Source organism: Hyperoodon ampullatus (genome assembly GCF_949752795.1).
Source record: "Hyperoodon ampullatus genome assembly, chromosome: 19".
Lineage (NCBI taxonomy): Eukaryota > Metazoa > Chordata > Mammalia > Artiodactyla > Ziphiidae > Hyperoodon > Hyperoodon ampullatus.
This window is the reverse complement of record NC_136932.1, coordinates 37,990,063-38,006,125: the sequence shown is the minus strand read 5'-3', so window position 1 is coordinate 38,006,125 and position 16,063 is coordinate 37,990,063. Positions and strand designations below refer to the sequence as shown.

General features: G+C 49.4%; 1 protein-coding gene across 1 annotated transcript in view; it reads right to left on the bottom strand.

The window, feature by feature from the left end:
• The window catches only part of PIK3R6 (phosphoinositide-3-kinase regulatory subunit 6), a gene marked incomplete at its 5' end in the record, with an annotated part of 48,247 nt that extends 32,396 nt beyond the window's left edge, over positions 1-15,851 (bottom strand). The window contains 4 exon segments of the mRNA XM_079725064.1: positions 2,883-2,984; positions 14,917-15,025; positions 15,687-15,812; positions 15,816-15,851. Of these exon segments, the coding sequence (XP_079581190.1) occupies positions 2,883-2,984; positions 14,917-15,025; positions 15,687-15,812; positions 15,816-15,851 (373 nt within the window).
• Between the last annotated feature and the right edge of the window lie 212 nt (positions 15,852-16,063).

The window sequence follows — 16,063 nt, the reverse complement described above, 5'->3', positions numbered from 1 at the left end:
ATCTCATTCTCTATATGTATATACCTCCTACTGGTTCTGTTCCTCTGGAGAACCCCGACAAACATGCCCAGAGAGGACCCTGGCATCAGTATGGGGAAAGCTGGTGGTATAATCAAACTTAAAATTCCCTCAGCCTGCCCCAGCTGGTGCACATAACCACCCAGATGAGAAGGTTACAGGGACACAAAATTACTACCAAAGAGATGAATTCATAATTCTCAAGGGGTGTTTCCCTCAAACTAGGATGTTGTGGAGAATTGTCCTTTTCCACTCTCTAGGTATCAGCCGTCAGAATCAGAACCCCCTCCCTGGAATGGAAATGGAAACATACCAATGAACTCTTTCTGGTCCCTTCCCTTTAAAATCACAATAAAATCACTAACCCGGGGGTCCCACTACCTCATGCCAGGTGAGCCATAATACAATTGAGAAGAATATGGTTTGTTTGTGTCTGTTCCAATTCAGCCTTGGAATACCCGAGGCAGCTTAGCTCTGTACAGGTGAATGTCATTTGGTACGTGTTGTGTTTACTAGTTTCCATTTTGGAGGATGACCTTTACCTGACCTTGGCCTTTGAGCTGGGCTCCATTTTCCCGGAGCCCATGGGGCCCCAACACGCTGACCACCTGGACCTTACCAACTGCCCTTCCTACCAGGGGCCAGGGCTTGTCTGAGAATCCCCTGGTGAACAGACAGCTCTGTCTCAGCATCTAAGCTGCTCATTGAAATCGTGTGCTCAGGACCCAGATGCACCATTGGCTGGAGTAACACGCTCATGCTCCTCTTTCTTCCATCCTGTGCCTGACTCCCACCTTCCCCCCATGCGGTATAAAGGCTCAGATGTTTCTAAAAAGGTTTGCGATCTTGCCCGTTTGCAGGAGTGGCAAAATAACAATACCTTTGGTGCCCTTGAAACATTGCTCTTTTGCAGCCCTCAAGATAAACGTCTTACTTTTCAGGTGCCCCTCTTCTTGACTCTAGGATGAGAGGGCTCTAAGGGCTGTAGGAAGGTGGGAAAAGTTAAAAACAACTATAATTTGGGAAGCCAGCCAGGACAACTGCACTCCCTGGTCCTGATGGAAAAACTCCCTTTCAGAGTTTTCAGGGCAAGCATCCTAATTTGGGGATGCTTCCCTCACCCACTGGATTTTGGGTCGGGGGGGTCATCTGTCACATCTTTGGGGGTGGATGTTGGTGGTCTTTCTTGCCCTGTAGCCTTCCCTGCTCACTATAATCCTGGTGACACTGTGACCCAGGTGCCCTGCTTTGCCCTGGCCTTGGAGTGGCACAGGACCAAGCTGGCCAACGGACTCTCTCTCCCTCTGGGTGACCTTTGTGTGGGTGACAGCCCGGAGTGGAGAGAGCCTCCCTCTTCCTGTCCTGGTGGCAGATCCACCCTGTTCCCTGCCCTTTCTGGTGCCTGGTGCTTCAGCTGTTCCTTCAATGCTCAGCCACTTTTTATTTTTGAATATTAAATGAACCATATAGGTTTCTATTGCTTGTATCCAAAGAACCTTTATCGGTATACCTCCCTTCCTAAAACACGATACCGATGTGTCTTAATTGTTGTAATTAAAGTGAGTGCAAAGTAAGTTGGTTTTGAAATGTTCAGTAGGAGATTTTCACAGCGCTGTCCCCACCCTTACCCTCCCAGCCCAAACCCCAGCTGGTTACAGACGACCAGGAACCTTGGGACACCAAGATTCACTGGCTGAAGCTTCTTCTGATTGGGTGAGGCTCTCTGAGGGTGAGTGGGGGTGTGGAAAGGATGCTGTCTTAGGAATGATAACAAGCTGGTGGCTGTGCCTGCCTCGGGGTGTCCCCTACCCATCCCTGGGACAGGGATCTTCAACAGTATTGGAGTCTATGCCTGGTGGCCGGAGGGGTGGTTTCTGACTTGCCAGGTGAACATTAGTTGATACACATCTTGGAGGAAGGGTCATCTCTGCTTGTTGTCCCAGGATGGTGTAGGGAGAAGAGTCTAAGTTTTGGAATCAGCCAGATGTGGGTTCCAGTCCTGGATCTGCCACTTACTAGCTCTGTAGCTTTGAGCAAATCACCTAACCTCTCTGAGCCTGTTTCCCTTTTAGTAAAATGAGGACAATTGTACTGATATCCCTACCTCGCAGAATCCTTCTGATGTTTTGCATGAGGCAACCCGTAGAGAAGTCATTCGCAGCACAGATGCTGGAGCTAGATTGCTGGGTTCAAATCCTGATTTGACCATATAATATCTATGTGACCTTGGGACAATACCTGTCTTCTCTCACTTTCCCTTTTTTTTGCGGTATGCGGGCTTCTCACTGTTGTGGCCTCTCCCGTTGCGGAGCACAGGCTCCAGACGCACAGGCTCAGCAGCCATGGCTCACGGGCCCAGCCGCTCTGCGGCATGTGGGATCCTCCCGGACCGGGGCACAAACCCGTGTCCCCTGCATCGGCAGGTGGACTCTCAACCACTGAGCCACCAGGGAAGCCCCTCCCATATTCTGTAAAATGGAAGTAATAATAATATCTATCTTATGGGGTCTTTATGAAGACTAAACGAATTAATATTTGTCAGGTGCTTTTCCCACTACTTGATATATTGTAAGTGCCATAGAGATTTTTGTTAAATAAATGCAAGTGTTTGGCAATATGTATTTGCTATTATTGTCATTACTCCCACTGTCCAGCTCAGTGATCTGCCGGCAGCTGGGGCTCGTACAAGCGTGTAGATGTCCATCTCTCAAGATGGTCTCGCATTTGGGGAGCTGAGTGCGGGTCTCTCAGCCCCGCTGGGTAGAGGTGGTCCTGCCAGCCCTGGGGGTATCCTCACCTGCCAGATGGGCCTTCCCCACTCTGCAAACAGGCACACCAGACCCCCGCTCCCAGACCATACTGACCTGAGCTCTCCATGGGGGCCTGGGGTAAGTGTGAGGAGGATGTGATTGTCTCAGGCAGCAGAATGGAAAGTAAGGTGCTTGTTTTCCTGCAAAGAGCTGGTTCTGCAAAAGAAGAGACAGTTAGTGTAAGTGGTGGGACGTGTACAAAGCATATTTGTGGAATGGAGAGGCTCCCAGGGGACCGAGGCTTCTCCCAAACTGGAGGGGAGGGAGTCTAGATTTATTTAAGAAGTGCTTCTATGGTGCTTGCTATGTGCCAGGCACTCTTCTAAACACTTAAAAACTATCAACTCTTTAATATTAACCTTATGAGGTGGGCACTATTTTCTCCCCATTCCACAGATGGGGAAATTGAAACACAGAGACAGATAACGATTCAAGGTCAAATAGCTAGTAAGGAAAGGAATGAGCACTTGAACTCAGACCATCTGCCTCTAGAGCTCATGCCCTCAATCATGACCACAGGCTGCCCCACTGTGATCCCAGAGGGAGGGATGCTCAAAGTCTGCTTCCCAGAGCAACACACTCCACAACTGAAAAGCAGAGGAACTCTGAAAGAATCCAAGACCTTGTTCTTTGAAGAAAAAAAAACACACACATACACACACACTTGGGAAAGCTAATTGAGAAAGAGAAAACAAAGAGACAATATTAGGAATGATAAACATCCCATATGACATTTATCTGTATAAAGAAAGTCTGAACCCTCTGTATCATACACAGTTTTCTAGGAAAATAAAAATGACTCAAAAGGCTCTAGAAGAGTTAGAAAAACGGCTTATATTAGTAACCAGTGAGGAAACAGAGAAAGCCGTCAAGTAACTAGCTCTTAAAAAGTGGTATCTAGCTCAGATGGTTCCTTTGATAAGTTCTCTCAAACCTACAGAGTGAAGCAAGTTTTTATGTTACTTAGCACAGAGTTTACTGTGCCAAAGAATAGAGAAAGAAGAAAAGATTCTCTGAAAAAGCCAGCCCTTGGTACCAAAAATCGAATGAGGATAGTTTAAAAAAATAGAGCAAGCACTTCACATCCACTGGGATAGCTACTAAAAAAAGAAATACAACTGAAGGGACTTCCCTGGTGGCGAAGTGGTTAAGAATCCGCCTGCTAGGGACTTCCCTGGTGGTGCAGTGGCTAAGAATCTGCCTGCCAATGCAGGGCACACGGGTTCGAGCCCTGGTCCGTGAAGATCCCACATGCTGCAGAGCAACTAAGCCCATGTGTCACAACTACTGAGCCTGCGCTCTAGAGCCCACGAGTCACAACTACCAAGCCCACGTGCCACAACTACTGAAGCCCATACGCCTAGAGCCCGAGATCTGCAACAAGAGAAGCCACTGCAATGAGAAGCCCGCACACCGCAACGAAGAGTATCCCCTGCTCACCGCAACTAGAGAAAGCCCGTGTGCAGCAACGAAGACCCAACAACAAAGACCCAATGCAGCCAAAATTAATTAATTAATTAAAAAAAAAAAAAAAGAATCCGCCTGCCAATGCAGGGCACACGGGTTTGAGCCCTGGTCCGTGAAGATCCCACATGCTGCGGAGCAACTAAGCCCATGTGTCACAACTACTGAGCCTGCGCTCTAGAGCCCACGAGTCACAACTACTGAGCCCACGTGCCACAACTACTGAAGCCCATACGCCTAGAGCCCGTGCTCCGCAACAAGAGAAGCCACTGCAATGAGAAGCCCATGCACAGCAACGAAGAGTAGACCCCGCTTGCCGCAACTAGAGAAAGCCCACATGTAGCAACGAAGACCCAACACAGCCAAAAATAAATAAATAAATAAATAAACAAACAAACAAATAAATAAATATATTACCAAAAAAAGAGAAAGAAAATAGATCAGTGGTCGTAAGGGTTTGGGATAGGGAGAGGGAGTGACTACAGAGGGGCAAGAGGGAACTTTTGGGGTGATGGATTTGCTCTGTATCCTGTGGTAAAATCGATATATGTGTTAAAACTCATAGAACTGCATAGCAGTAATAGTCAATTTTACTGTATGTAAATATAAAAAAAAAGTATTAAAAAAAGAGAGAAACCCACATTTTTTTTTTTTAAGATGTTGGGGGTAGGAGTTTATTAATTAATTTATTTATTTTTGCCGTGTTGGGTCTTTGTTTCTGTGTAAGGGCTTTCTCTAGTTGTGGCAAGTGGGGACCACTCTTCATCGCAGTGCGCGGGCCTCTCACTATTGCGGCCTCTCTTGTCGCAGAGCATGGGCTCCAGACGTGCAGACTCAGTAGTTGTGGCTCACGGGCCTAATTGCTCCGCGGCATGCGGGATCCTCCCAAACCAGGGCTCGAACCCATGTCCCCTGCATTAGCAGGCAGATTCTCAACCACTGCGCCACCAGGGAAGCCCAAAAACCCACATCTTAATTTGTAACTGGTATCATGTGCTTGTGTGCTTAGTTGGCTTTTACCAAATTCCAGAATTTACCAAGAAAAAGGACTGTTTGTTCAATGGTGCTCTCACATCTTTAAAAAACCAGATCATTTACACACAAGGCACAGCTACCTCTTGAAAAACATCCGAGGAACTGGAGTGGAAAATAATTGACATTTTAATATATGCCCTTTTTTTACCATTTTAATTTTTTTAAGCTTGTGCATATTTTATATACTCTAAATGCAAATAAGCCTCTATATCTAATTACCAATTTACAGGAAATACGGATATTACCAGGATGCAAAATCCAGCATTTGAGAAACTCTACAGGACAAACATTCAGTTTTCTTTAACAAATAAATTACAGGGAAGATGGGGTGAAGGTGAGGAGGGGAGACGTAAAGCCAAAGGGGGGGGCTACAGATTAACAGGATTTAAGAGACATTATCAACCAAATGAATCTTATTTCGATCCTAATTCAAACTATTACAAAAAACTATGACATTCAAGGCAACTGGGAATTTGAACACCACAAAAATTTGGGTGGAGGGAGATAATAGTTTTCTAGTTCTGTTTGAAAAAAAAAGTAACAGCTGTTCTCTTTTCTTAAATTAAACATTCAATGTTGAGGTAACTGTAGATTCACACGCAGCTGTAAGAAATAACACAGAGATCTCACGTGTGCTTTACCCAGTTTCCCACCATGGTAACACCCTGTGAAACTGCAGTTCAAATATCATTACCAGGATATTGACATTGATACCTTTTTATTCAGATTTCCCTGGTGTATATATGTGTGAGTCCTTTATCTTTTAATGATACACACTAAACTATAAAAAAAAAGTGGTATCACTTACCCATAGGCACTGGTTTTCATTTTTAATACATTTCTACATCTGATGTCTTAATATGAAATAGGTTTGACTTTATTTTTATGTGGCAGAGGGCACACAAAAGAGAGAGCTGACATGTATGTAAGCATAATAAAATAGACACCTCTGAGCTCATCACTCAAGGACACAGCCATTGAATTACACTCTGCGTGTAACTTATAATCGCAGGGAAAAAACAGTAAAGCTATTAAAATAATTGCTCTTCTCTTCCTCCCTGAGTCTCTGGGACTGCTGTACTGTAAGGCTGACCATGCTGAGCTGTGGGCGTGACTTCTGGAGTCTGAGGAGTCTGGCTCAAGTCCCAGCACCCCCATCCCCAGGGGGCCCACTGGGGGCCTCTCTGAGCTGCAGTCTCCTCCTCTCTTTGTGAGATGGACACCCAGAAGAACCAGCTAGAATGTCAGACTATTTCACGATGACATTTTGATCAAGGGCTAGGCATGCAGGTCGGGGAACTAAAACTCCACTCAAGAGAGGAAGGTGTCAGGCATTCATGCTGTTTGTTCTCTCTAAAAATGCGCAGTGGCATGTTTTGGTGGGCAAGACTAGACACTGAAATCTAAATGGACTATGAAACTTCAAACATGAAAGTTCGACTGTGAGTGGAAGACCTTGGGGTGCTCCCAGTCTACACAGAGGAGCTGGAAAATGGCAACACAGTCAGAGCCACCGCCCAAGGTGGACAGGCAGTGGGAACAGGGCAGATCCCCAAATCCAGGGGTGGAGGGAAACAAAGAGAAGCTTCCCAAGTGGGACCCCAGAAGCTGTGTTCTCAAGTCCCCCTCTATCAGCTACGTGGTTGTGCAGAAGGATGGTCATAACCTCTGCTCCAACCCCACTGCCCCACCAGGTCCAAGCCACCATCATTTCTTGTTCAAATTACGGCAGTGCCCCCAGTGGGTCTCCCAGCATCCACTCTTCCCCCTACAACCTAGCCCCTGATTGAAGCCCTCCAATGACTTCCCTTAGACCTTATCATAAAGTCCACACCCCTCATCCTGCCTAAATCTTGCCCGATCTGGTCTCAGCGCTCCTCTCCAGCTGCATCTCATCCCGCTCTCCCTCTGGCTCACCAGGATCTCACCTCATGGCTCTCTGTGTTCCTCTAACTTGCCAAGCTCAGTCCTACCTCAGGGCCTTTGCACACCTCTGCCCGGAACACCTTTCTCCCAAGCTTTCCTCACAGCTGGCTCCTTCTCAACACTCAGGTCTCATTTGAAATGTCACCTCTGTAGAGAGGCCTTTCCTTGACCAGTCTTTCTAAAATAGCTTTCCCAGTCATGCTCTAGCACACTCTTTTATTTTATTCATAGCTTTCATCAGGATCAGAAATTTTCCCATGTAATGATTAGTTTTCTGGGCTCTTCATTAGAATGGGAGCTCCACAAACAGTGGGTTTGAGTGTCTCTTATTCACTGCAGCGTGCCCAGTGCCTGAGGCAGTTATCGGCACCCAGGAGACAGTGAATAAATATTTTGGAGAAATATTTGAAGTCACATGTCCAATGAATGATGAACCAGGGCTAGAGCTCAGATCTCAGCCTGGGATGTCCAGTCACGGCCCCCTCCCTTCCCTCCGTACTCATTCTTCCCCTGCTCCAAACCTCACAGAGCACCCTCTGCCCGAGGAAAATAAAGTACACACACAGTTAAACTTTTGTCGGGGAGGAATCAGCTAATAATGACCATTGAGCAGCCTTAAAGGAAAAGAAACCACAAAGATATAGATTAAAAGAGAAGTGTAGGTCGGGTCGGGGGAGGGATAAATTAGGAGGCTGGGATTAACATATACACACTATTATGTATAAAATAGATAACCAACAAGGACCTACTGCATAGCACAGGGAACTATACTCAATATTATATAATAACCTATAAGGGAAAAGAATCTGAAAAAGAATATATGTAGCTGAATTGCTGTGTTGTACACTTGAAACTTGCATGATATTGTAAATCAAGTACACGTCAATTAAAAAAAAGAGAAGTAGGGACTTCCCTGGTGGTCCAGTGGTTAAGACTCTGCACTCCCAACGCAGGGGGCCCGGGTTTGATTCCTGGTCAGGGAACTAGAGCCCACATATCGCAACTGAAAGAGCCCAAATACCGCAACTAAAAGAGCCCACATGCCGCAACTAAAGATCCCATGTGCCGCAACTAAGACCCAGCACAGCCAAATAAATAAATAAATTAATTAAAAAAAAAAAAGAGGAGTGTATTCTCAGGACTTAACTATGTAAAGCTGGGGGTGGTCTGGGATGACGTTTAATGGAAAGCAAAATTCTAAGAAGCTTGAACAATCGCTGTCAGAAAGCCTCCTTCATTCTTCTATTCATTCATTCACTCACTTATTCACTCATCAACCATGTATTCGGTGCCCGTATGTATTTGTGCAGGTCCCGGGTATACGCTGTGCCACCCCCTTGTTCCTCTGCAGGGGACCTCTGTAATCTATTTCCTGTCCTCTGGGGCTGCTGACCACACCAGTATGGGGCAAAGCCCTCAGGGGTCAAGCCTGCACCAGACAGGAAATGGAAACAGGCAGAACCCAGGTCATTCTGGTAAAACGCAGCAACAGCTCAGTTGTCTCACTTCAGGATGATGTGGATTTCTCAGGAAATAAACCTTGCCCTTTTAAGCACCCAAACTTGCCTCTGAGGTTTTCTCGATGAATCTCATGGGAGTTGACTTGCATGTACCTCACCGTAACACAGTGAAGATTTCAGGGGCTGCTGGTAGTTGAAGGAAGCCTCCATCCTACGCTGAAAGGTTCCTACTTTCTCAGGTATGAATCCCGTTTCAGCAGTGGGGACTGCACCTCGCACAAAGTGGGTGGACGGGGCTGCCGTCTGGCCCACCGCCTCACTGGCCCTCCCAGCCAGGCAGGGCGAGGCTCTGTAGTCCATCCAAAAGGGCGCTTGCTGTCATCTGTCTGTTCAGAGGGGATGCCTCTCTTAAATTGGAACAAAGGCTCCTCTGTGCTGGTGGATGCCCTGTTGCTGTCTCTGCTCTTTCACCAGACTTCCAATTTGCTGAAGGCTGGGAAGCCAGAAAAACACATGGCATTGTCTTGTATGTAAAATATGGAGACAAAGCCCAAGAAACTGATCTATGAAAAAAGAGCATGGAACTCCCATGCTCTTGGAACATCTATTTGGGCTGCTCCGAGGCCCTCTGTCTCTCTTCCTAGCTCCTGGCAGTGTTTCGAGGGACTGAGATTGCTGAGTAAATCAAACAGCACCTATGGAACACTGTTCGCGTGGCAGAAATCGTGCCAGGCCTGAACATTTAGAGGTAAATAAATGAGACACAGTCCTTGCCCTTAGGAGCTGGGGGTCTACCAGCCTGTGACTTCTCACTGACTGCGGTGTGGCCCTACTCGCCACGTTCTCGGCCCACGATTGGCACACTGGTGTCCATGCCCACAGCAAGCTTGATGACACACATATTACACAGAAACCAAGGGTAGTTATCAGTTAGCCATTAATAGATAATAAACTGCCTTTGCTGATGAGGCTCGCTTTAATTATTTTTACAAAAACTTGCGTGTCCTCCAAGTGTCATGAAGCCTGAACAATAAGACCTTTGCCCAAGTTGTTTTTTAGGAACTCAAAGCTGTGTCCAGTTTGAGTTTGAGCCCATTAAGACTGGTTGAGACCACCGACCCTCCATCTGGGCAGGCGCAAATGTCCACTTGGTGACCATTTGGCGTCAGGGGCCCAATACCTCCACCCTCAGGACATGCTAATGGCACCATTTTCTGAGCATGCATCCCATGAAGAAGCCTGTAGCTTAGCTGCACCTGCACAGGACGATGATTACCTCACCTTTTCTTGTCCCCATCACCTTTCCCCATGCTCCACACGCCTCATCTTTATCTCATAAGTACCCCTCGTCCCCTCGCCTTCAGGAAGGCAGATCTGAGATTTGTTCTCCCGTCTCCTCGATTGGCTGCCTCATGAATAAACCCTTTCTCTGCTGCAAAACCAGAGACTTGCTCTGCCTGGCATATTGTTAGAATTCACTGCCCACGTTAAAAACTGCCCATGGCAAATGTCTGAAAGGTACACATGCTATACAGTGAAAAAGCAAGCATCCTCCTTCCCTAGAAGCAGCCACGGTTCTAGAAAATTTGACTCTGTAGCCCACATTTAAAAGTCAGATTTCACATAAAAATCAAGATTCTCAGCTTTTACTTAGAAGGAATAACTGGAAGATCGGGAAACAATGGGCCCATAATTCCACGTGGCAACAATCAGTGGGCTTGGACTGCAGCTGCCCCCCTGGAAGGGCCAGGCACCCGCCCCTCCTACTGCCTCCACCACTGTCAGCTGGTCTGTGGCATCATTCATGCTTCTTGCTGGGCTCTTTGAGGCAGACAAGCTGGCAACCCACAAACTATATAGATCTTTGTTGATTTATGACGGGGTTACATCCCAATAAACCCATTGTATGTTGAAAATATTGTAAGTCGAAAATGCATTGAACACACCGACCCTTACAGAACATCACAGCTTGGCCCTGCCTACCTTAAACCAGCTCAGAACTCTTCCATTGGCCTACAGTTGGGCAAAATCTTCTAACGCAAAGCCTACTTGATAATCAAGGGTTGACTATCTCACGTAATGGATTGAATACTCTACTGAAAGTGAAAAACAGAATGGTCATCTGGGTGCAGAATGGCTGTCAGTGTATTAGTTGTTGATCCTTGTGATCATGTGGCTGGCTAGGAGCTGCCCTGCCCAGCATATCATACCCCATATCTCTAGCCTGGGAAAAGATCAAAATTTGAAGTATGGTTTCTACTGAATGCACGCTGCTTTCCCACCATCGTAAAGTCGAAAAGTCTTAAGTCAAACCATTGTAAGCTGGGGACTGTCCACTGTGGTCCAGGTCCCAGTTCTCAGAGAGGAGAGTTCATTACAGACACGCCTGATGTGAGCTGGGCATTGGGGTTGCCCCGAGGTGCCATGTGAGTCATTCGACAGGCATTTACGGTACACTTCTCTACTTCTCCGTAGCCCCTGATGCATTGCATCGTGAATGTCAAGCACTTGTACGAAGACAAGACAGGGTCCCTGTCCCCAAGACGCTCTCAGGCTAGGGAACGGAATCAAGTCTGTTCAGCATGGTTGCTATGGCAAGTGGCACAGGAAACAGAGATGATGCTGATGCTCAAAATACTGGTGAAGAGGCAGCGGTCCCATGGGAAGGGGGTCCCAGACACAGTGGTAAGGACGCTGCTCTGTGCGGGGCATTGGTCTCCGGCTCCACCTCGGATGACCGACTGTGGCTTTTGTGCTGCTAACCAGGCAAATGGCACGTCCAAGCTCAGCTCACAAGCCCCTGCCCTCCCCCAGTTCCCCCAGTCACAGCAAGAATGCGACATCACAGGATAGAAACACACCAGCCTCTGCCACCAGCTGGGAAGATTCCCAGCAGCTGGTACAAGCAGCACGGAAAGCGGCCAAGGGGCGAATCCCAGCCACCTGGGGGCAGCCCCACGGTCACGGCACTGTGGCCTCTCATACATCCCCCACCCCCATCCCCGGCCAGCTATTCGTTCCTTGTCTCATTTGCTCTATAGTGATTGAGCCTTATCTGTCCTACAGACTCAAGGTAGGAGAACCAGGTCTTCAGCTGAAGATCATATAAGTGGATGGATTCATTCATTCACGCAACGAATATGTTTTGAGCCCCTTCTAAGTGTGAGACACTGTTGCAGCTCCTGGGGATGTGGCAATAAGTTAAAGTAGACAAAAACACCTGCTCTCATCAAGGTTGCACTCCTGAGGGTGTGTAGTGAGGGTGGGAGTGGGGGAAGACAATAAATGCCACAATTAAGTTGTGTATGAGATGCTGAGAAGTGCTATAGGAATACGGCTGGGAAGGGGATTGTGAGGTTCCAGCGTTGGGGGTACGATTTTAAAAGGTCTCCCTAAGGAGGTGACATCTGAGTAGAAGCCTGCGGGAGGAAAGGAGCAAGCCAGGCAATGTCTGCAGGAAACATGTTCCATACGAAGGGAACAGCCACCCAAGCGCTGACGAGGGAGGTGCCCGAGGGTTTTCAAGGGACAGTGCAGCTGGGGTGCAGTCAGCGAGGGGACAGTAGGAGGATGCTGGCAGACAGTCCTCCCGGGTTTGTGCCTGTCTGGTGAGCTTTTGTTCCAGATCATTTCTTCAAGAAGGTTTGTATCGTGAACAGCCTTGGAACAGACAGCAAGTATCTCCTCCAGGGCCAAGGGTGGATTTCTTTGCCGACCAGTATGATAGACACAATGTCTCCTTCCAGGGCAAAGATGGCAGGTTTGCTCGCAGCCCACCGTGAACACTGGGGGTTTCCTTAGTTCAGGGCTAATCTCAGCCGTGAAGCACAGCATCCACTTGGGGCCACCTCCCCGCTCTCCCAGGGGACCTGGGGGCAGGACGCTCACACTGCCTGCTGCACCGTGAGTGATAAACACCTGGGTCTCTGACACTAGAAGCTCGTGTTTTCTGCCAGCATCCCTAAAATTGTGGCACGCTAACCTGTTAGTCACAAGGAGGGTAAAATCTTAGACCCTTTCCAGCAGAGGGGCGAGACCAGAAACAAAGAATGAACGAGTGAATGAATGAATTGGGATAAAGAGGACATTCCTCCTTAAACACAGAACATTACCAATGAACAGTCCTCAGAGTGGGTGCAAACACATGGCTGTTCACTGCCTTGGGGTAAAATAGGCCACGGGACCAGCCACAGAGCCACAGAGGCGGTTCTGTGACACGCAGCAGGAAGAAGCAGATGGGACCCTGTTCGCAGCTGCTGCTGCCCATTCTCTCTGTGCAAGAGATCGTGGGAAAGACTTCCCGGCTGGAGGAAGGGCTGCAGAGAGCAGGACTGAGGAGGCCTGGCTCCGGGTCAGTGTCTGGCCGTGAAGATCCCCTGCCTGCCCCGTGGCTGGCTCCCGGGCCAGACTCTTCAGACAGGAGAAGCCACCCCTTGGGAAGAAAGACACGGAGTTTCCCAGGACCACACCCCTGCCTCCCTCCTGTCCTGCGCCCACCACCCTGGCACAGAGAGAAGGGACCCCCCCCACCACTGAACCCTCTCCTCCCACCCGCATTGCCAGCCGGCCACCCCCAGGATATTGGGGCAGATGCCATTTCCAGGACTCTGAGTTCTTCTCTCTGTAGAGACAGACTTGCCAGACAACACGCCCAGCTCTTTGGTTTAGAGCCTGTGATTAGTGAGGGGTGGAAAGGCAGAGCTTGGGGTTCTGAGGGAGCCCCTGTCAACCCTCATCCCACGAGGCCCGCTGGGCTTTCCAGATTCCCGAGGGCCCTGCTCCCCAGCTGTCCCCTGAGGACCGGGCAGGCCCACTTCCTCGCTGAGTCTGCCTCTGGCTGGGAAGGAAACACCTGGATGCGAGAGGGCTGGTCGAGGGGGCAGGAGGAGAGCATTGTTCCTGTTGGGGGGGGCAGGGGGAGCCTGGGAGGAATGTGACAGGGCCTGGATGCAGACCAGGAAGCCACGAGCCAGCCTGGCATTCACATCCACCACGAGAGCCGAGGAGGTAACAGAGGAAAGTGGCAGAGTGGCCGGGCAGGTAGCATTTGGTGCTGGACTGCCCGGGTTCCAAGCCTCTCTGTTGCTATGGCAACATGTTGCTTAGAGCCCTTGTGCCTCAGTTTCCCTGTCTTTAAAGGAGACCTAATATTAGCACCTACCTCGTAAGATTACTGTGAGGACTCAATGAGATGATATTCAAAAGCCGCTTACTTAAGAGCTAAATAAAGAAGCGGGACAGGCCCGAGCTGCTAAGGTCTCCACAAACCCCATGCGTTAGCAGCCAAACTGAATCTCTAGCTGTTCTTTCTCGCTGTTCACACCCGCTCTCCTACTCTGGATTTCCGCACTTTGTCCCCCTCACTGGGACGCCCGCTGCTCCATCTCTGCACACAAGCCCTGTGTCTCCCTCAAGACCCAGGTGCCACTTTGCGCGGAGCCCTCCCTGATCCCACACCTGCGGGGCTCTCTCCACCTGCGTGCACACCTCGCCTCGCCAGCAGCCCCGGCGCCTGTTACTGTCTGTGTTAGTCACTCACAGCCGTGTCTCAACCCCACACCAGCCGGGCAGCTTCTCAAGGATGGAGACACGGCTCTGGTTGGACTCTGGTGCCGGCTGCACATGTAGAAGATGCTCGATCCGTGTGTGTGTGAATGTGTGTGTGTGTGTGGGGGGGCATTATAAACATACCCAGCCTTCCTCCAATTGCCCGTGAGAATCCCATGGGCTAATGAATGTATTCTATAGCACCAGGCGTGAATAATTAGTCCTGTTATTACTGGCATTTACAGGATTCGGAGAAGAAAGGAGAGGTCTTCTCACAGGGTCCTGCGCCCTTTCTTCTTGTGAAAATGGACTGAATAATCTTTTTCTAATTTTTTTTTGGCCGCACCTCGAGGCACGTGGGATCTTAGTTCCCTCACCAGGCATTGAACCCCAGCCCCCCGCATCGGAAGTGCGGAGTCCTAACCACTGGACCGCCTGGGTTGGATAATCTTAACTTGGCAGAATGGTCATAGTAGCTACCACATCTGGGCAACCCGTCTCAGAAAGGCTGGGCGTGTATTCGTAAGCGCCAGGGGTGTCTTGCCCCTCACGGGCTCCCCTTCCAGCATCCCTCCTCCCGGACCCTCGATCTGCTCTGCTCAGATCTGCCTCTCCCGGCTCCCTCCCTGGAGACCCTACCCCCAGCCAGCGCCTACCTTGGCTCAGCTTCAGCTCAGCTGTCCACAGTCCTGCCCAGGGAGGCCTCCAGACCGGGACCACCTGATGTCTTAGACGAGCCCTGACCGGTGTCTGCAGCCTCCAGACCTGCAGAGAAAAGCCCAGTGTCGCACAGGCCTGGCCCTGTCCCCTCCTCTTCCTTCCCCTTCCCCATGGCCCTCAAAGCTCCTCCCAGAGCACATCCTGCTGCGAGGTTGCTTTCTAGAGAAGTGTCTGTGGTCAGCCACTGGCCACTGGAGGTTCTTTATTCTGACTGGGTGGGAGGGTGGCACCTCTGTGGGCCCCCCGCTGGTGCTGCCTGGGCAGCGATGCAGGGAGCCCTGACTTCTTTCTCGAGCTCCAGACACACCAAGAACCGCTCCCCCAACCCCGCCCCGACACCATCAGCCAGATGGCCCCAAGTTCCTCCGACTCAACAGGTGCAAAGCCAGTTCCTCGTTTCACCCTCTAAACCCACTTCTCTGCTGCTCAGCTCAGAATCAGAAACCTGGGTGTCATTCTTCACACCTCCCCCTCCCTCAACTGTTACACCTAAACAGCACCAAGTCTTGTCACTGTCTCATGAATCGTCCCATTTTTTTTCCATCCCCCATGGCTGTCATGAGGTCACCACAGTTTTTCTCCTAAATTATTACAACTGCCTGATGTCTCTCTGCCTCCGCCTCATAGCCAAAGGTCTCTTTCTGATAGTGAAACACAAATCTGATCGCGTTACACCTTGTTACAACCTTCAATAGCTCCCTATTACCTTCAAGAGAATGGCCAAATTCCTTCGCATGACTTGCAAGGCCCTTCTTGATCTGGTCCTTCCTTGATCCCCAACCTCAGGCTTTATCCCCTTGCTCTGACGCCTTCCAGAACGACTGCAGTTCCTTCATGATCCAGGCCGTCTCCCACCTCCAGGCCTTCGCATGTGCAGTGAAGTTGGGATTCTCTTCCCAACCCTTCTCCTGGATCACTCCAAATCATCCTTCCTTCAGTACAGAAGAGGGAAAAACAGGTCAGGAGGAAAAGTGGAGTACCATGGAAGCTGGGGATGGGACAGTGTCAAGGACTTGATGGTCAACGGTGTCCAAGACTGCAGAGAGGACATGGATGAAGAGCACCAAAAAGCATCTGCTGACC